Raw genomic sequence first — 21778 nt, 5'->3', positions numbered from 1 at the left:
CCATGGTGACGGCCGAGACCCAGAAGTGACATCCCGGCTGTTGCCATGGCAGCCGGGACAACACTAGAGGAGACGAGCAGCGGCAAACCGCGGCACGTAACAGTATGCTTCATGGCAAACATATTTCTCATATTTAACTCAAAATAAAATGCAGCTCAAAGTGGTGTGCTTAACTTATGTCTGCAGGCCTTTACTGCACTGCATCTGCACATTAACGTTCCTGATCTGCCACTCCAAGCTCAAAATACATATAACTGTAAATACAGATGCAAGTTGTGCGCATTCACAATGTGACAATTTTGAACCGAGACACAGCTTTATATCACGTTTAGTGCAACTCTAAATTAAGCCCAAAGAGAGCATTAACCTAAGTATGGCCAGGGAATGTAACAATGTTAATTTTGCTCTTTGACGTACTGTTGTAAATTACCCCCAGTATCAACATTTATACAGTGTATACGATTACCTCCAAATGTCTCTGTTATCGCCATACTTTCAATTCCACCGCCTAATAGCTTGCTGAAACAAAACATATATAGATTAGTACTGACTGTACTCAGTTGAGAACAAGATGTCTCATAGGGCTCCTTGGTCTAGTGGTGGACCGTGTGTCCAGGAACAGCTTCGATGGCACTTAGTCCCAGACAAAAATGTATACATTAACTACAATCTTCAAGGAGACACTATTACACTCATCAAGGGACACTATTATTAATTAAGATTATCAAGGGGGCACTATTATTAAGATCAACTGGACCAGCTTTGGGGTCTAACGCCCCCTTAAAACAAAAAAATCGGTTTTAATGGGGTGGTAGCCCAACTCTGAGTTGTTCTGCTACCGCAGACAGAGTTCTTTGAGATTGGCTGTGGAGCACACTATGTGTACACATTAAGAAGCTCCTTTCCTTCTATATTCCCACTTCACTCCTCATTTATTGAACAAATTGCCATGGCAAAGGATAGAAAGACTCAAACAAACAAGGCTAACAATTCCCTTTTGGACAGACCAAATGCTTTTATTTGGTCTGTCTAGTGTTTTGAATGCATGTGTTTCCAAAGGTTAAATGGTGCGATATATCCCCCAATGTAATCAAAGAAATTAGTTTAACATTAGTATAAATATCCTGTTTTCTCTTTATGCCTATTGGGGGGGGGGGTCACTGCTACCTTGAGGACGTTCCAAAGCTGCCCCTAAGGGAATGTGCACTCATACATAACTGTGCACAAGTCTTTCCATCCAACACTAGTTTCCCTGGATACAAAAAGCATTGAAACTGTAAAATTTTGTGAACGTATGGACTGAAGACCTGGTCGCTACCCGCAGGCTCCGTGCCGCAGGACCCAGAAGGCACTAATTGACCTGGTAGAGTGGGCCCTGATATTTTCTGCAACTGGCTTTCCTGCATTAATATATGCCCGCTCTATAACAGCGCTAATCCTTCTGGCAATAGTTTGTTTAGTCGATACCTAATCCCTCCTTTGCACAATTCAGAGAATTATAGATCATCTGTCCAGTATACTACCGAAGTTCTGTTCAAACAGACCTTCTGGAACTTGACCACATATAAGTAAAGGGAATCTTCTTCTTCAGAAGAGCCTTTATGCACTAGATTTGGAATATTAATGATCTCATTTAGTTGAAATTTAGACACAATCTTAGACTAAAAGGATGGTGTGAAGATACTGGGGTTTCTGGCCCAAGTCTACCCACTTCACTCTGTCTACCCAGTACCGTCTAAGGTTCTTATTAGTCACTTAGGTAAATGCAGTTAGAAAGTAAAGCAATACATTTATTGTAATAAAAACAATCACTAGATTATTATGTACACACAATAAATAAATGCCAGGCATCATCTGCCCCTTACCCCATTAGCTTAAGGAGCTACAGTTACCTGGATGTCCTAACTTAAAGACCCATGAAGTTTTTCTCTTTGCTGCAACTGTAGTCCATTGGTAGAGAACAAAAACACAAAACCAGCTACACTGCTCCTTCCAAGAATCCAATATCAGAATGAATATCACCTCCCCCCTAGAGTGGCTCCTTATATCTAGGGTCAAATTTCCACAATGCTTTCCCCTCCCTGGGCAAACCACTGGCTCTCTATCTCTTTAAACATTGGTGGGTCCTGAATCAGGGGATTGGAGGGGGAGTGGAGATGAGCTGTGTTTCCACAGAAGCCCCCTGCTGGGATGTAGACAAAAGGTCTTGACTAGTTCTATGGAGAACAATGGATACTAATTGGCCTCCCCCACCTCCAAAGATAGGGTAGCAGTTAGCCCCTCCTAAAATTAACCCCTTACACTACTTTGAGATATCACAGGGTCCCCAGCTGATCTATGCTACCTGTAGAGAAAGGAGGGGGAGAATGAATGCAGCTCCAGCCCCCTCACCTGTATCCTGGACATCACATGATCTTTATCCATAACCCACTTGGCTTCAATTTGAGAACAATGCATAACAGCATCACTGAATTAACAACCAACATGTTTTTACAATGGGCAACATGGAATGAAGAAGTCTCTTATCTAGGCATGGCTACAATGTCCACTTATCCACATGTAATTAGACACTGCAGTTGTATTCTATTCAACTGGGGATCAAAAGCGAGGGCTATAAAAAGTACGCTATAATCCAGTTTGTGAGAAATGAGGGAAAGGCTGGTTAGGGTGATATTAATACCTTGTTTCACCACAGATGGCTTGGTGCTCACGACAGTCTTAACTTCATGAAATATAACATATTGATCCCCTAATTCTAAAATTATTCTTGCTGAAGATATTACCAGAAAGCATATTGTCTTCCACATAAGGAATTTTCACTCTGCAGACTCAAACAGTTCAAATGGAAGATGCTGCAATGCTGTCAGAACAAAATTCAGGACCCATGGAGCTATTACAGTCACATATGTAGGTTGTAAATATAGTACTCCCTGCACAAACATCTAAACTTGTGATATAAGAGCCAATTTTTTTTAAAAAATAGACAGAGCAGAGATATAGTGCCCCCAGTACAAGAAAGGATGATTAAAAAGTAATTTAACAAACACTACATACGAGAAAATATAATAACATACCTAGTAACCTGTGTTCTGATCTCCTACTGGGCGCACCGAGCTAGGAGGGAGCTGCAGCTGTCATTGATCTTTTGGTCCTAGAGACAGGCAGTCTTCTGAGATGTGCGCACCTGCCGGGAGCCGGGGAGAGATGTTAGAAGGAGGTGAGGAGTTAAGGACCAGGAAGGAGTGGAAGAGAGGGACAGAGCCGCCCTGGGCTGATCCGCATGGCAAATGTATTAAGGTGGCTGGTTCTTTAGGAGGAGCCAGTCACCAGAAAGCAAATTCATTTTAGGGGCCGGCCACTAATAGGCTAGGGCTGGCCCCATTAGCTTGAGCCACACAGACTGCCATGCTGGGTCCCTTCTGTAAATATATATATATAGAACAGGGAAAAAATTGACAAGTCTATGTGGCCCCTATGCTCGTGGGGACCCCGGGCAACTGCCCAGCATGCCTATGCATTAAGATGGCTCTGTCTAGATCTCATCCTCAGAGAGACCCTCAGCTTTAAGGATAATGTATTCACAACCACTATGTTTAAGCCAACCAAACTAAATCCTGATGATATCTGGGTTAAGGGACCATTCCCGGCGATGAGGAAGCCGGGTGCATGCGCTCATTATAGATTCTAGCCTGCGGGCTGATTATCCTGCTCATTAGCTAGGCAGGGGGCTGTATCTAAATTCAGAGCTAGGCTCTGATTGGAGGCCATTAGTACTTAAGGCAATGAGGTCTGCTTCCTCATTGCCGGTTATAGCTTCTGTGCTCCAGTCTGCTGACCTGCTTGTTCCTGCTCTAGTCTTCTGAGACCACTTCTGATTTACCATGTATGACCTTTGGCTTTGAACTGACTCCGCTTGTGTATCCTGTGACCCTGATCCCTGGCCTGTTTACCGTTTCTGCTATCCGCCTGTGACCCCTGACTTTAGCTTGTTTACTGATACCGTTGTCTGCTGCCGGCCCTTGACCTCTGCGTGGACCTGACTCCGCTTGCCTGGGTTCTCCCCAGCCGGTACACACTTCACAACCCTCTGTCAGTCTGCAGCCCAGTCTGTCCCCACCATCAGGGGCTCCAGTGAACACCTGACTGGCAGAGTAGATTCCGGGTTGTGTTGTGCCGGCTGGAGGGGTTCCTAACATTATAACCGGCCCACACACTGAGATGAGGTTGCGATGGATGGAAGCGGATCCACACCCCATCCGGCACAAGCCTTAGCAGCCCATGTTGAGTCCTTGTATCAGATGATCCAGGGATTGGCTGAGCGTCTGTCTGTTCAAGAAGAAGCCGCAAAAACTTCTCAACCCACTCCAAGTTCCCCCTGTGAACCTAAGATGAATTTGCCGGATCGCTTCTCTGGAAATAGATCTCTGTTCCGGAATTTCAGGTAAAGCTGCAAGCTCTATTTCCGGTTGAGACCCCGTTCCTCCGGGTCAGAGCATCAAAGAGTCGGGATCATCATTTCCCTCCTACAAGGTGACCCCCAGTCCTGGCCCTTTTCTTTGCCACAGACCAGTCCTGCCATGCAGTCTGTAGACGCTTTCTTTGAGGCATTGGGTCTACTATATGATGACCCAGATCGAGTGGCCTCCGCGGAAGCTCATCTACGGGCCTTGAAACAAGGCCGGCGGTCGGCAGAAGAATACTGCGCTGAATTCCGTAGATTGTCACCTGATAGTGGATGGAACGACCCCGCCTTACGTAGTCAGTTCCGTCTCGGCCTATCGGAACAGATCAAAGATTCTTTGGTGCAATACCCATCTCCTACCTCTCTGGAGGGTCTGATGCACCTCTCCATTAAAATTGACAGGAGGTTTAAAGAGTGGAAAACAGAAAAGGAGACATCATCACCTCCATCCGCCTTTGTTCCTGTTTCCACGGATGGTGAGGAACCGATGCAATTAGGAGCATATCGTCTTTCCCCTGAGGAAAGAGACAGGAGACGATCACAAGGCCTATGTCTTTATTGTGGCACAAGAGGCCATTTCTCCCGTTCCTGCCCAAATAAGCCGGGAAAAGAGCATGCCTAGGGAACAAGGGGAAAGTTCACCTAGGTCTGCAGATTGTCTCCCCGAAAAATGCCGTATTGATCCCTGCACAGCTCACATTCAATACCCGTTCCATGGACCTGGCAGCCTTCATTGACAGTGGAGCTGCGGGCAACTTCCTTGACATCGGGTTCGCCCGCGCTGCTGAAATTCCAATGGTAAGACTCAAGTCTGCTGTTACTGTCTGTGGTTTAGATGGAGCTCCGTTACCCGGTGGCAAGATTTCCTGGGAGACCCCGCCACTACAGTTGAATATCGGAGCCCTCCATTCAGAATCAATAACCTTCCTCCTTATTGATTGCTCATCGGTGCCCTTGATCCTGGGCTACCCATGGCTTTCCCGGCATAACCCTGTAGTGGACTGGATAAAAGGAGAAATTGTCCACTGGAGTTCTTATTGTGAACAGTCCTGCTTGTCACTACCGCTGCGGGTGATCCAGTCTATTCCGGAGCAACTTCCCTCACAATACCACGACTTCTGGGATATGTTTTCCAAGAGAGCGGCGGATACCCTACCACCTCACCGTGACTTTGACTGCGCTATCGAGCTCATACCTGGTTCCAAGTTGCCTAAGGGACGCCTGTATTCCCTCTCAGCTCCCGAGACCAAGTCCATGCAGGAGTATATTGAGGAGAATTTGGAAAAGGGCTTCATCAGGCCATCCAAATCTCCAGTAGGAGCTGGTTGTTTTTTTGTATCTAAAAAAGACGGAGGGCTAAGACCCTGTATTGACTACAGAGGATTGAACCTCATCACAGTTAAAAACACCTATCCACTTCCTCTCATCTCTGTATTGTTCGATCAACTAAGAGGTGCAACAGTCTTCACCAAAATTGATCTCCGGGGTGCATATAACCTCATACATATTAGAGCAGTTGATGAGTGGAAGACGGCATTCAATACGCTCTCTGGCCACTATGAATATTTGGTCATGCCGTTTGGTCTTAGTAACGCCCCTGCAGTATTTCAGGATCTAATTAATGAAGTGCTACGTGAGTTTCTGGGACATTTCGTTGTGGTTTACTTGGACAACATCCTCATATATTCGGACTCGTTGTCAGTACACCAGGGTCATGTCAGACAAGTTTTACAAAAGTTGAGAAAACATCATCTCTATGCTAAACTACAAAAATGTGAGTTTGAGGATCAGAAAGTATCCTTTCTTGGTTATATAATCTCCTCGGAAGGATTCTCTATGGACCCAACCAAGGTCCAAGCAATCCTAGACTGGGTACAACCGAATAACCTCAAGGCGGTCCAGAGGTTCCTGGGATTCGCCAATTATTACAGGAGGTTTATTGGCGGCTTTGCGGATATTGTGGCTCCTATTGTCACCTTGACTCGCAAGGGAAGCGACCCAGCTAACTGGACATCTCAGGCAATAACTGCGCTTGAAACCCTGAAAAACGCCTTCGTGTCTGCTCAGGTCCTCAGACACCCGGATCCTAAGTTACCGTTTATCCTTGAGGTTGATGCCTCTGACGTCAGTGCGGGTGCCATCTTGTCTCAAAAAGATTCCCAGACTCACCGCTTACATCCATGTGCCTATTTCTCTCACCAGTTCTCTTCAGCGGAGGCCAACTATGATGTGGGAAACCGAGAGCTGTTGGCAATCAAATGGGCCTTTGAGGAATGGCGATATTGGTTGGAAGGCGCTACACACCAGATCTCCGTTATAACGGATCATAAAAATCTGCAGTATATATAGTCGGCCAAATGACTGTACCCTCAGCAGGCTCGTTGGTCGCTGTTCTTCACTCGTTTTAACTTTGTAATTACATATCGTCCAGGATCTAAGAATGTTCGGGCAGACGTCCTGTCCAGAAGCTTTCTGGCACACCATTCTGCGGTTACTAATCCAGAAACCTATTATCCCCTTGTCTATGATTCATGCTGGGTTAACCCAAGACCTGAGCTGTACTTTACAGAGGTTTCAGAGATTAGCTCCTGATAATACTCCAGTAGGATGTTTGTTTGTCCCAGTTCATCTGAGGAGGGCAGTTCTTGCTGAAGCACACAATAGTCAAACTGCTGGACATCCAGGAGTCTTTAAGACATTAGAGATCCTTTCCCGTACTGTATGGTGGCCATCTTTGTCTGCTGACGTCAAGAGTCACGTCCTGTCATGTGAGGTTTGTGCCAGAAACAAAGTCCCCAGGACCCGTCCAGTAGGTCAGTTAGTTCCTTTGGCCATTCCTGCAAAACCATGGACGCACTTGTCCATGGACTTTATAGTTGATCTGCCACCTTCTGCAGGACACACTACCATTTGGGTCGTGGTAGACCGGTTCAGCAAAATGTCACATTTCATTCCACTAACCAAACTGCCTACTGCTCGGGATTTGGCCGTCTTATTCATTCAACATATTTTCCGGCTCCATGGACTTCCTACTGACATCGTCTCCGATCGGGGTTCTCAGTTCATAGCCCAATTCTGGAAATCCTTCTGTACTCTCCTTGGAATCAAGATCAGTTTATCATCCGCATATCACCCTCAGTCAAATGGGCAAACTGAAAGGGTTAACCAGTCACTGGAACAGTTCCTCCGATGTTATACTTCAGAATTCCATGACAACTGGTCCTCTTTGCTGCCCTGGGCAGTTTGCCTACAATAACTCATCTCACTCATCTACTCAAACTTCCCCGTTCTACTGTAACTTCGGTTTCCATCCCAGGTATAATTCGCTATATTCTCTCAAATCTGCTGGTATCCCGGAAATTTGTTCCACAGCTGCTGATCTGAAGGTAATTTGGAGGAAAGTTCAGTCCTCCTTGAGAAAATCTTCATTGTCTGCTAAAAAAAAATCGGACCGCCATCGTACCACCTGCTCATTCAAAGTGGGCCAGAAAGTATGGCTTTCAACTCGGAATGTTATGCTCAGACAGCCTTGTAAAAAACTGGGGCCTAAATTTATTGGTCCGTTCTTGATCACCAAGCAGATTAATCCGGTAGCTTTTAGATTGAAGATCCCTGGCTTTCTGAAAATCCCCAACACGTTTCATTGTTCGTTACTTAAACCATTATTATACCCAAATCAATCCCAGCCTACAGGGCCTTCTGTGGGAATTAGTAACTTACCACAAAAATTTGTGGCCCAGAAAATCCTCGACTCTAAAAGAGTGTAGGGGCAGGTGCACTTCCTGGTACAGTGGAGGAATCGTGGATTGGAAGAGCGGTCTTGGGTTCCGCGAAGACAACTCCATGCCCCTAAACAATTGAAGGAGTTCTTCAGGAGATTCCCTCGACCCCTCCTCAAGGGGGGGGTACTGTTACCCAGCCGCCGAGACTCACTCACCTGCATCCCGGCCATCGCTATGGCGACCGGGACGTCATTTCTGGCCATAACCCGGCCGTTGCCGGGGCAACGGGCAGACGCCTCAGCACTACGTCCCGGCGATGGGGAAGCCGGGCGCATGCGCTCATTATAGATTCTAGCCTGCGGTCTGATTATCCTGCTCATTAGCTAGGCAGGGGGCTGTATCTAAATTCAGAGCTAGGCTCTGATTGGAGGCCATTAGTACTTAAGGCAATGAGGTCTGCTTCCTCATTGCCGGTTATAGCTTCTGTGCTCCAGTCTGCTGACCTGCTTGTTCCTGCTCTAGTCTTCTGAGACCACTTCTGATTTACCATGTATGACCTTTGGCTTTGAACTGACTCCGCTTGTGTATCCTGTGACCCTGATCCCTGGCCTGTTAACCGTTTCTGCTATCCGCCTGTGACCCCTGACTTCCGCTTGTTTACTGATACCGCTGTCTGCTGCCGGCCCTTGACCTCTGCGTGGACCTGACTCCGCTTGCCTGGGTTCTTCCCAGCCGGTACACACTTCACGACCCTCTGTCAGTCTGCAGCCCAGTCTGTCCCCACCATCAGGGGCTCCAGTGAACACCTGACTGGCAGAGTAGATTCCGGGTTGTGTTGTGCCGGCTGGAGGGGTTCCTAACACTAGGGAGCTTTTGGTGCTTTCCTGATATTTATGTATGTCACTGCTTAGTCTGATTAACTGATTTGTGGCAGAATAGCCTGTCCCTTTATTGGAGCATTGAATATGACTCTTCTAGAGTTCTCTAAAGTTCTAAAGTTGATGGGAAGTTTTGTCTTCACCTGGGACCAAAGTACCTGCACACGAAAGTGCAGAGTCACAGCTAAGCATCCCTGTAGACTGGCACCTGTTGTTACTATGGTCCATTCCTAAATTACGACTCCTGTTGAGATTGTCTATCTTTATTCACCAGAAGAGACTGACATGCTCGAGGGGACAGCCTGATGAACTGGCTGGTTCAATCTGGTCCATTTCTCTGGAAACTCAATTTAAAACGCCCTAGACAGGTAGTGTGCAAATAGCAATGTCTCGAAGGTGGACACCATTATTCTAGGAGTTTCATGCATAACAGAATTGATACCCACTTTAGGGCTTAGAGGGATGTGAGGATACCGGGTTTAACGTAGCCTTCTGCGCCGCCCAGCTGGCCTATCCGGTACCTATCCAAGGTTCAAAATCATCCAGTCAAATATCCGAAATAAAACAAATATGTTTATTTAACAAAATGGTAGCACCAAACAGCAATACACATATTTAAATAATAACTTGCAACAAATAACACTACAGTTTGGCACAGACAACATTTCACTTTCAGGGACTGCTGTCTATCAATCCAAGCTTCTCCTCTCTCTCCTTTAAGACTATCAGAAAACATAGCGGCCTTAAGTCACTGTCACTCTGCTTTCGGCGGACACACAGCTCCCCAAGACCTGGAGAGGTAGATCAGGACAACGGCAGTACTCTAGGGACCGATTGTCCCGTTCCTGTCAGGGGCAGAGATCTACATCTCAAAGCCAGCCTGACTTCATCTATCACGTGATAGTGAATGCCAGTTTGCTATTCTCTGTAGCTCAATTTTAAGCCCCAAAATTACCTCATCAGCAATTTCAGAACCTGCCTCATTGGTCCTTTTCTGTGTTTACCTTTTCACAGGTAAATATACAGACAAAGGGATAACAGATGAGTCACTCCTGATTTAATTAGGAACAGGTATTATTCTGTGGCTATACAGCATTTGTTTAAACAGGAGAGATCACAATCCAGACACATTTACATTTAAATACACAATGCAGTCCTCTGTAATTAAACATAGAGCTCTGTCTGTGGGCCTTTTCCCTATCTTAATACATGAGACCTCCTAGTGTGATGTACATTCATATAAGACTGGTGGACAATAATCCTTTTACCTAGACTGAAACAATGGACTAGTCTGCAAGATAACAATACGTGCTGGCAGACATTTTAACTACTTTTAAAATAGAATATATAGAATATAATGACAAATATGGAGAACCAGAGGGCTAGAAAAGGTATATGTTTTTATAGTCCGCAGTTACCTCCTTTCCCCACAAGGGACTTTATTACTTTATTAGTCCCTGTAGTGTGCAGATCTTCTCCTCCAGCCCTCTGTAGTCTGGTATCGAATAGTAGCCCTAAAAATGTCATTCATTGGGAATGAGTCAGATTTGAGTACTGGGAGTTTATTATCCACCCATGGGATTCCGGAGTCTGGATTGTCACCTGCAAGTGGGTCTGAAAGAGGGACAAAGGTAATTTATGAAAGGAAAAACTGTTAATCCCCTGGACCTAAGAAGAGCGCCCATGACCGACATAACTTTTGCTGTTTGTTTTTTAGTTGTTCCCAGAACCTTGTGCCAGTAAAACATTGTACAACAGAAGGCGCGTGGCTCTTTAAGAACTCTGAGCCTGTGATCATGTGTTCTGTCCTGAGACCCACCCTGCTCTTCAGCTCAGTCATTTAAAACTGCTCAGTGCAAAGGTCTGTGCCAGAGGATTAGGCTCCATACCTTCACTCCAGCCTTCCTGTGCATATTGTGGCAGATTTCTGTGTATCCTGTACCAGTCCCGGCTACCTTGACCAATCTTACACTATAATCCTGGCTCATCTCCCCTGGAGGTAGTGCAGAGGGCCGTAATTTGCGAACTTACCTGCAGCAAAACCCAAACCTCTTGCAGGGGACCCTGGTTGTCATGTTCAAGCTAATTTTTAGGTATAAATCTGCAAATATATGTTTGTGAATTACTTCCTAGAAATAGTGTGACATGGTTCTCTTCGAAGCTGTTACATCAATGGGTTTTGTGTATGTTAAACTACCCAGAGGGGGCTGGTAGATAAGGGTAGCACCTTATACCATTTATGCCAGGACGCAAATGTGAAAGCATTTGAGGATATCTCTTGCAAGACAATGATATCTAACACATGTTTGGGAGGCCCCAGACATGCTGACTGCAGAGACTGGGTTGTATTTTAATGACAGATTCAAGCTGAATAGGGTCACAGGAATATATCATCTCATTTTCTCCAATATCATAACTACCAGAGGCATGTGTGGTATGCAGATGAAGGGAAACTTATAACCTGTTGTGTGGAGGTAAAATCATGTTTGTAAAAGTTAGGACGGTGTAAAGAAAACTTGACTTAAAGGTATTCCAACCGAAGAGTCATAAAACCCTAATTTGCATTCTACCATCCTGTTGGTTCTGACCTCACAGGAAAGGGGGCTGGGGGTCATGTAGCTTGGTTTTTAAACTATAGTGGAAATGTAAGTCTTGGGTCACTCTGAGGGAGTCATTTAATTGAAGAGGTCCCATTTTTCCTGCTTCTCCCAGCATCAGAAACTTGATTCTAAGTGAGGTATCAATTCTGTGTTTCATCCTTATTTTATAAGAAACAATTGCACTATATTTGTATGTCTTTTATTATCCGTTTATCTTAAGCATTGTGGATGTATTTTCCATATTAAATTACACTTAATAAGTTCTAGTCTCTGTGTTCTTACGAATTCACGCGACAGTTTGGTCCAGACGCTACATAATTGAAACTGTGCAAACCTTGTGGTTTATGTGAACGCTGATTAAAGTAAATTGTGTTAGATTAATGCTAGGGAGAACCGAAGGCTTTCTAAATAAGAGTGTCAGCTCTTGTCCGAAAAAACCTTGGTTGTGACAAATTAGTATCGCAAAGCTAGTGTGTGGCATAGATAGGGAAGTATTTAATCATTTTAGACAGACCAGGTGGTTGTGTTTTGGTTAACCCTGTGTCACACCCGCATCACGCAGACTCAGGTGAGTGCTGTTCGTGACAAATTGGTGGCAAGCTTGTGGGATATATTTTTTAAGAACTTAAGTGAATTAGGGTTGTGTGATCCCTGAGAGAGGAAATACAGACTAATTCACTAAAGACTGAACTCAATGCTAAAACATTATAAGACATACAGCAATTGTTTCTTTCTCTCCCCTTCTCTCTTTCTTTTCTTATTTTTCTTTTATTTGGCATTAAACTGAGGAGATGGCTGCTGCATATAAACGTTTGACAAAGGAGGCTCTGATTTCAGACTGTAAGGATGGAGGAATTCCCACCAGTGGCAAAAGCTAGGAGCAATTGATTGAAGCTCTTGTACAGAGGGATCAGCATCAAGTCACAGTTGTGTCCGAGGAAGAGCATAGCCAGGACTCAGAAGCGGACCTGACTGTGGATATTCCTCAAAACCAGGGACGGTTAATTTCGGATGATTCTAATGGTTCATGTGTGGACACTACTATGGACGTTTATTTGCAAACTGCCCTAAAATATTTGGGCCCAGCGGACATTACAACTAAAATGCAACACATACAGCAGTTCTAGGAGAAGGAAACTGACCGTCAGGAGAGAGAGAGGTGTGCTGCGATGGAGGTAGCAGAGAGGTGCGCTGCTATGGAGGCAGCAGAGCGCCAAGCAGAGCGACAGGCAGAAAGAGAAGCTGCCGAGCGAGAGGCAGAGAGGAGATATGAGCTGGAGCTTGCCAAGCTCAAACACCAACCAGAAGCCAAAGAGACTGGTATTAGCAGACCCCGTCCAGAGAATTTCCCTGTATTAGAAAAAGACGGGGATTTGGATGCTTTTTGCGAGGATTTGAAAAAACATGCTGACAGTATGGACTGGCCAAAGATCAGTGGGCACAATATTTAACCCCTGGTTTGCGAGGTAAAGCATTAGAGGCCTTTGCAGATCTTCCACCTGAGATGGACGGAAATTATGAGGCAATCAAAAGTGCCCTGTTGCAACGTTTTAATATCACGCCAGAGGTGCATAGACAGAAATTCCGAGATTTAAAACGCAGTGCCTCGGACATTTATTCAGGACTGGTGGCCCAGCTGTGTGCTTCCTTCAAACAGTGGATTGGAGGGTTACAGCTCACCACCTTTGATGCTCTGCAAGATTTGATGATCCAAGAGCAGTTCCTTACTTTGTGCCCAGCTGATGTGAAGGAATGGGTAGTGGATCGGGACCCTACATCATCTGCGGAAGCAGCTAGACTGGCTGACAAGAACACTGTCACCCGGGCACCTGCAGCTAAAAGACCTTTGTGCCAGGACAGTTTGCCTGGAAAGGGGGCCGGCCAGGAGGATCAACGCCACCCCCCTTAACACCATCACCCACTGTTTCTTCATCTTTTGGGAGGGTTGGGGCAAAGCCTGTTTTGGGGGACACCCGCCGGTGTTTTGTGTTTGTGTTTAGTATCGCAAAGCTAGTGTGTTGCATAGATAGGGAAGGATTTAATCATTTTAGACAGACCAGGTGGTTGTGTTTTGGTTAACCCTGTGTCACACCCGCATCACGCAGACTCAGGTGAGTGCTGTTCGTGACACTGGTGAAAACAGATGGTTTGTTAGAATCTGTGCCTCTTTTGCTGCCAGCGCTAATTCGGGTGGACTAAAGTGAATCCACTTTATCTGCTAGAATTGTGACAGCCGCACCAAGGGTAAAATCTAAGACATGGGGGGGCGTGGTCTGGACGCCATCTTGGGAGGTTGAAATTCCTAGGAGCTCCGTTCCAACTCCCCAATTAAACATCCTAAAGAGTAATTATACCTTGCAAAAGCCGAGAACCAACATATATATTGAAGGCTAAAACATCCAGGCACGAGTGGGGCTTATAAAAACGCCATGTAAGGGCTGTCCCTCAAAGCTACGTCGTCGCGGAACCTACACGGCCACGAAGAAGGGGACCTTCAGCACATAAGCCTCCATCCTACCTGCACCTGGGGAATCTCCGGCTCCTCCGACGGGGGGTCAGCGTTTTGCGGCCTGTCTGCGCCTTTCTGTCCACGGCTGTGATTTTACTTGGAAGCGCAAGTGCTGCGACTTCCGGTTTACGGAGACCAACTTCCGGTCGACGGCAAGAGGTCAGCGGAGGGTGCTGGCAGGAGAGATCACCGGGCCTTGCAGGATTTCTGGGCTCCCTAATAAACCCCTCGTGAGCGGAGGCTTGGTCGCGGCCCTGAAGCCGCGGCTGCAATTCTACTTTCGAAAGTGTATGATCTGACTTCCCATTTCGGGAGGGGACTTCCGGTCGGCGGCGGAGAGAAGGAGAAAAGCGGAGAGGTGCCGTTCTAGAGCCCCCCAGCAGCATACGCTCCCAGGTACCCAATATAGTGCAAGGCAAGCACAAAGAAAGGCCTAATCAAGTAAAAGGTGTGCCATCGCTCTGGTACAGAAACACCTCTTGAATAAGCTGCAGATCCGTTTTTATAGTGCCTACCTATACACCCGTGAATTAAAAAATCAGTCTCTGCTGCCACCTAGTGGCGAATTTCAAAGAGTGCAAGCACTTTTGTTATCATATACTATAAAGCTTTTCACCAGCTTCCCTACCCTAAACCTATTATAGGACACTCTAGGTGGTCTGGTATGTGAGCCCCCCGAGACTTATCTGGTTACACATAGCCTGGTACATCATATTCGCCGGGACGAAATAACACGCGTGGTCATAGGCCATGTATCAAAAGACAGGGCCATGTCTATCCACAAAGAACTTTAACATTGTGCTGAGAATCGGCTAGATGGCGGAATAATCCACCCACTAGGGGGAGACGACATGTGACAAAGCAGATCATTATTCTAAAGCAAGGCTGTATACAACCTCTGTACTTATATTCTATACTGGGAGATCTTGATGTGTTCCTCTAATGGGCAAAGATAAGAAGAATCAGTCCAAGCGGAAACCTACGGAAACACCTAGGCGTCAAGATCTACGGCAATACCTTCATTCTGCAACTACTCCTTCAGAACAAGAAAATAGCCCGCCGTCTTCACCAGAAGTGGCTAAGGCTGCAGAAATGGCCAACTCAACTGAATCCGCCTCCACTGATTGCTCGATGAGTACAAATCAAGACATCGGGGCGATTCTACAATTAGTAAAATCCTTACCTACAAAGGCGGAGCTCCCCTCTAAGAAAGACTTTGAACATCTGGAGTCCAGACTTAAGGATAGTTAAGAAGGAGGTAGCCACTTTACAAGCGGATCTGGCCCGACTGTCATCTAGAATGTCTAAACTAGAGGATTTCAGAGAGGAATTTGCGGCACGTCATGATACTCTTAGCGACACAGTAGCTCAACAAGCTCAAGAGTTACAATTGATCAACAGTAGAGTTGATGATCTCGACAATAGAGGCCGTAGGAACAACCTGAGAATCCCTGAGGACATACCCATTCAAGACCTAATTGCCTTCCTCACTAAGGTCTTCAATGAGATCTTAGAACAAGATCCGACCACCAGTATTCAATTTGACAGAGCCCATAGGGCCCTCAGACCACGAGGGTCTCCGTCTGAACGCCCAAGAGACGTGATCTGCCGCCTGCATTACTATGTACAGAAAGAGGCAATTCTCCAGAAATCTAGGAAACTGGATGCTATTGATTATGATGGCAATAGACTTCAGATCTTCCAAGACCTCTCATGGCAAACCTTACAGTTACGCCGGATGCTTAAGCCTTTAACAGACATATTGCGTTCTAAGAACATTAAATACCGCTGGGGATTTCCTCTTAGCTTGCAAGTGTCTCACAACGGAAGGATGGAGATCTTGAGAAAACCCCAAGACATTAAACCATTCTGCTCGCACTTGGGACTACAGGAGGTGGCACTTCCAGACTGGCACCAACACTCTGTCCGACTGCATCCAACTAGCAGTGAAACCTGGCAAACCATTGGAAGCCCTAGAAATGCGATGAGGAGACGCCGAGACCCACCGGAAACCTCGGATCCTTAATCCTATTCCTGCTTTAGGTCTTCTTATAAATCTCTACACTATCCGACTGAGAACTCTTGGTGACCTTTGGACTTTCTCATTCCACTCGGACATTCTCTACAGAGGGACTCACTTCCGTTCCTGTTTCCCTCTCTTCTGGCTAGGCTAGAGAGATTGAATGTCTAAACCAAGTTTCAGGTCAACAACAGCATTATATGCTGTCTGATTTTTATAGTCACTCAAGCCTTATATTGTGCAAATATAAATCATAATGTGACACCACATCGAGCAGATATGATAGTTCTGTGTTCCTGTTGGTAGCCCAGATCTCTCTGGTCTACACTCGCCGGAGGTCCTACTACTAACCATGAGACCTGTTAAATTGTTACTGTTATTGTTATTGCCATTACTACTTCTACTGGTCTTGCTGCTTAGGCCATTGCAATTTTCTGTTATACTGATAAGATTTTTCTGTTAGTCACTGTCGTTAACCCCCCCTTTTACCCCCCACCGCTGGAAGACACCCGAGAGATGGATGTGGCCCCTCCACACCCGTCTCCCTGGAGCGGTTCGATGGTATACTATTTGTTGTGTTTTTTTCTGTTTGTTTGTTGGTGTCTGTCAGTGTCGTGTCCTCCCTCATGTGGCTTCAATACCCCCCCTTCCCGCTAGTCTCAACTCATATAACACTTTACTTATTTGCAAGGTTCAAGGTCATTTATTGCTTACAAATGCCAACCCAACTCCTCAGCTATGAGATTGACAGAAGTGCGTTTCTGAGATACTTAGATTCACCATGACAGATAAATTTAAATTGGTCTCAATTAATGCCAAGGGTCTTAACCTCCCTGAAAAAAGATCACGGGCATTGAGAGAAATGAGACATCTGGGAGCAGATGTTGTCTTTTTTCAGGAAACTCAATTTAAGCAGGAATCTGCCCCACGGCTCTCGGATGGCTTCTACACTTTCTCATATCTTAGTAACAATAGAGAGGGCAAGACACTGGGAGTGGCTACCCTGTTCTCTAAGAGATTGCCCTTCTCAGATTTTCAGAAAATTTGTCTAGTAGAAGGAAGAGCACTTCTGATAAAATGTCGATTATTTGATGTTATATATACTTTTGTGAACTTATATCTGCCTAACCAAGGTCAACCACTGTTTATTTCACAGGTATTAGATAAAGTCGCAGAATATGCGGAGGGAATTCTGCTTGTGGGAGGCGATCTAAATTGGACCCTTCATCCAGAAATTGATACCTCTAATAGCCGGACAGGGGTGCGCAGATCGCAACATTCTAAGGTTAGACGTACACTCCATGAACACCAACTGGTCGACACATGGTGCCTGCAACACCAAGGGGAGAGGGACTATTCCTTTTTCTCCCACCCCCATGAGGTATACTCACGGATTGACTATCTGCTCCTTCCACAACAGTTCCTCCCTAGCCTTCTAACAACATCTATTGGCCAAATAACTTGGTCAGATCACGCACCCATTTCATTGACTTTTCAACTATCCCATTTAAAGACTAAAAAATGCACTTGGTGCCTAAACGAGCTTCTCCTCCAAAATACATATTGTAGGGATCAACTGACTGCTGCATTAGATGACTATATATCTGACAATGTTACTCCAGACGTCTCGAGAATTACTATCTGGGAGGCACATAAATGCGTTATCAGAGGGAAACTTATCGAGTTAGGCTCCCGTATGAAGAAAGAAAACATCGCATATCGAGATCACTTACTTCAGCAGATTAGGGACTTAGAGACGACACATAAATCCAACATGTCTAGGGACCTGTTGAACAAGCTTATGGAGACGAGGGCGGCACTTAACAAATTACTTTATGATAAAGTGAAGCTTGACTTCCAGAGGTGTCGCCATCGCTTCTTTAGCTGGGGAAACAGACCGGGAACAATGTTGGCTAGGGCTCTGCGTAAACAGTGAGCTAAGGCCTACATTGCCATGATTAAGGACAACAATGATCGGGAGTGCAAATTAACCGATGACATAGCGGGTGCATTCCACACATACTACACCAAATTATATAATCTCGAAACTCAAGAACTTGACCCTATAGATGCTACACGCTCAGCTCAGATTGCGGCATATTTAAAGGAGATCAGTTTTCCCACTCTCTCAAGATCAGAAAGGGATAAACTGGAACAACCTTTCACTGAAGGGGAGTTGAGGGAGGTAATTAAATCAACACCTTCGGGTAAAAGTCCGGGCCCTGATGGCTTTTCCATTGCATACTATAAGACCTTTAAAGATAAGTTGATACCCCTGATGGTGCCGGCCTTTAATGCGATCTCCAACGACTTTGCTTTCTCCCCACAGAGTTTGGAAGCCCATATATAACGGTGATCCCCAAGGAAGGGAAGGACCCCTCTCAATGTGCAAGCTATAGGCCTATTTCCTTGCTGAACGTAGACGTTAAGTTGTACGCAAAACTTATCGCAAATAGATTAAAATACCTACTACCAGATCTGATTCACTCAGACCAGGTGAGCTTTGTCCCGGATCGCGAGGCACGGGACAACACCACCAAGGTGATAGATTTGATTTACTCAGCCTCATGCTCAACAACGGCTTCAATGCTCTTGTCTACAGATGCAGAAAAGGCCTTTGACCGTGTGAGTTGGCCGTTTATGAGAGGGCTCCTGGAGCATCTTGGATTAGGCCCATTGGGACTTCATAGAATCTAAGCACTTTATCGACAATCCAGGGCTAGAATTAAAATTAACGGCGATCTGTCGGAACCGGTGATGATTAATAATGGCACTAGGCAGATGTGTCCGCTGTCTCCACTCATATTTGTGCTGTGCATGGAGGCGTTGGCAAGGGCAATCAGGGCCAATCCGAATATATCCGGTGTCCAGGTGGGTGAGAGAGAACATAAACTCGCTTTATTCGCGGACGACCTTTTGGCCGTTATTACCAACCCGGTTGTTTCCCTACCCAACTTAGTTAAGGAATTCCGAAGGTTTGGTTTACTATCTAACTTCAAAATTAATTATGGCAAGTCAGTAGCTCTGAACATTAATACCCCGGCACCCGTGGTGGAGGGTTTAAAATGTGCCTTTCCTTTTATTTGGCATCCCACCCAATTGAAATATTTAGGCGTGGTACTTTCTAACGATCTCTCACGCCTATACGACCTCAACTTTAAACCACTTCTTGGGAATCTCCGGGCTGATTTGAGAGAGTGGCAGAGCAAGAATTTCACATGGATAGGTAGGGTTAACATTATAAAAATGAATGTCCTGCCCCTACTTCTCTACCTTATACAGACGTTACCTATCTTAATTCCCGACTCCTGGTTTCAGGGCATTCAGCGTCTGGTGCGGGACTTTGTGTGGAGTGGGAGGCGCCCAAGATTCAAGCATGAAACTTTATTTAGACAAAGACACCTGGGGGGTCTCCAGCTTCCCCATATACCCTCGTACTATGATGCTGCTATATTAACCAGAATAATGGAGATGTCAGTTCAAGAGGGAGGGAAACAATGGGTAGCGATCGAATCATCATACCTCGACTCTTCTAGTACTACAGTAATTTGGTTAACCAAATTACCCAAGGTCTCGCACCCTACCCTAGGGCCCACTCTTGTTAAATGGTCTAAGTTAAGAACTCTTACTCATATTTCATCTTTAATATCCCCACTAACGCCATTGTTTAATAATCCTAAATTCCCCCCAGGAACTACTCCATTAGCGTTTAACCTGTGGTCGCGGGCAGGAATCCATCGTGTAGGCCAGTTGGTGGGAGCTACTGGGGTCCTCTCATTTGTAGAGATTCAATCTAAGTGGAAACTACCGAATATAGAGATCTGGTGATATCTTCAGCTTAAACATTTTCTCGCTCTTAGTCTCCCAAAACAGGATATTAATAGGAATTTGACAGTCTTTGAATCCCTCTGTAGCAGACCGCATCACACCCCACACTCCTTATCGACTATCTACAAACTCTTAATCGAGTTCCGCTTTAGATCTCCCCCGAAATTTCTCTTGGAGTGGGAAAGGGATCTAGGAATAGAATCAAGAGAGACTGATTGGTCGAAAATTTTCCAAGCAATCCATGCTTGCTCACCTAACCTCTCAATATTAGAGACCCACTTTAAGGTTCTCACCAGGTGGTATAGATGCCCGGAACATCTTGCAAAAATGTTTCGCGGACTGTCTAGTGCCTGCTGGAGGTGTAATTTGGGATCAGGTTCCTTATTACATATATGGTGGGACTGTCCCATATTACGACCCTTTTGGTCGCAGGTTATAGACATCACACGGAAGTTGCTTGGCCAGGCTATTCCCGACACCCCGGTGTATTGGCTCCTCAATAAAGTAGATATGCCTATTTCCTGCTTTAAAAAATCTCTATTAAAATTTGTGATATCAGCCGCCAAGGCAGTCATACCTGTGAGATGGAAAACAACCACGCCACCGAATATTCGGGACTGGATTAGGAGATTAGAATATTACAGGTCCATGGACGAATTATATTTGTCAGATAAGGACTCTTTTGTAACATATTATACTATATGGGGACCTTGGTTAAAATTTATAGATTCGCCAGAGTTTGCGGCCTTGGGTACACCCACCTGAACCATCTATCTTTAGGTACAGGGTTGTATCAAACGCTTCTGATTGTTGGATTAGGCTTTGTCATATACCTACTCTATATACGCTGTAGACCTTTTACTATGTAGACTTGCATCATGCTATCCCCCATTCTTCCCTTTTGTTTCCTTTGTGTCCCCCCCCCCCCTGTCTGTCTTTGTGTTCTATGTTTCAGGTTAGCAATACCCACCTTCTATGGATGGGAATGTATATTCTCATTGATACATTCAATCTTTTTTGGCTTAGAGTTATGTTGTTATGATGTTATAATCTCTTTATCACCCGCCATCCAAAACGAATACTGTTGAAAGTACATTTATATAACCTGTATTTGTTGTTAAACCTCAATAAAAACTTATTTAAAAAAAAAATAAATCTAAGACATTAGTTAAGACCTCAGAAATCTGTTCTGACCATTTCTCTACAGCTTTGTTAACCTAGGCAAATGAGCGCATAAGAGTCTGAGAGCAGTTCCCGCTACCACAAAAATTGACTTTAAAATAACTCACATTTCCCATCCCTGCTGTCCTTCAGAGAAGCAGTTTTCGGCATAGGAATTGGTGTAGATTTATAAAGCTGGGCAATACGGTTACCCACCTTTATTGGGTATTACCACTTCCTCACAATTTCCCAGTATCCTCATTAGGTAGTGTATAAATAACATTGCAGCCTGCGTGGAATCTGAAATGTTCTATCAGGTTTGGTTCAGACTTTGCTTAATGACTCAAGTTGAGAATATGACAGAAAATAAATTGTTTATTTTTTCTTTTAAATAGGGAAATGTCAGTAACCTATGGTTTTTCTGGGTTTTGCATACTAAAGTCCTGCAGCACAGCTAGAACTAAGCTGCAAATGGCGAATCTTGAGGTAGATAGTTAAGCCCTGAAATATCTGCAGGGGGATTAAGAGGAATACTTCACTTACTTTCGTAAGGCACACTACCAGCCATGTTAGCTGTGCAATGGAGTGGGCCAGCGAC

At 45.2% G+C, this 21778-nt stretch overlaps 1 protein-coding gene across 12 annotated transcripts in view; it reads right to left on the bottom strand.

Moving 5' to 3' along the window:
• Nucleotides 1–21778, bottom strand: part of DMC1 (DNA meiotic recombinase 1) — a 326134-nt gene that overhangs the window by 212242 nt on the left and 92114 nt on the right. For all 12 annotated transcript variants that reach the window (XM_075182845.1, XM_075182850.1, XM_075182852.1 and 9 more), the window contains one exon: nt 467–519. In XM_075182845.1, coding sequence (XP_075038946.1) covers nt 467–519 — 53 coding nt within the window. The remainder of the gene's footprint in view (nt 1–466; nt 520–21778) is intronic.

This window comes from Mixophyes fleayi, chromosome 8 (genome assembly GCF_038048845.1).
Source record: "Mixophyes fleayi isolate aMixFle1 chromosome 8, aMixFle1.hap1, whole genome shotgun sequence".
In the NCBI taxonomy this organism is placed as follows: Eukaryota; Metazoa; Chordata; class Amphibia; order Anura; family Limnodynastidae; genus Mixophyes; species Mixophyes fleayi.
This window is presented reverse-complemented; position numbering and strand designations above follow the sequence as displayed.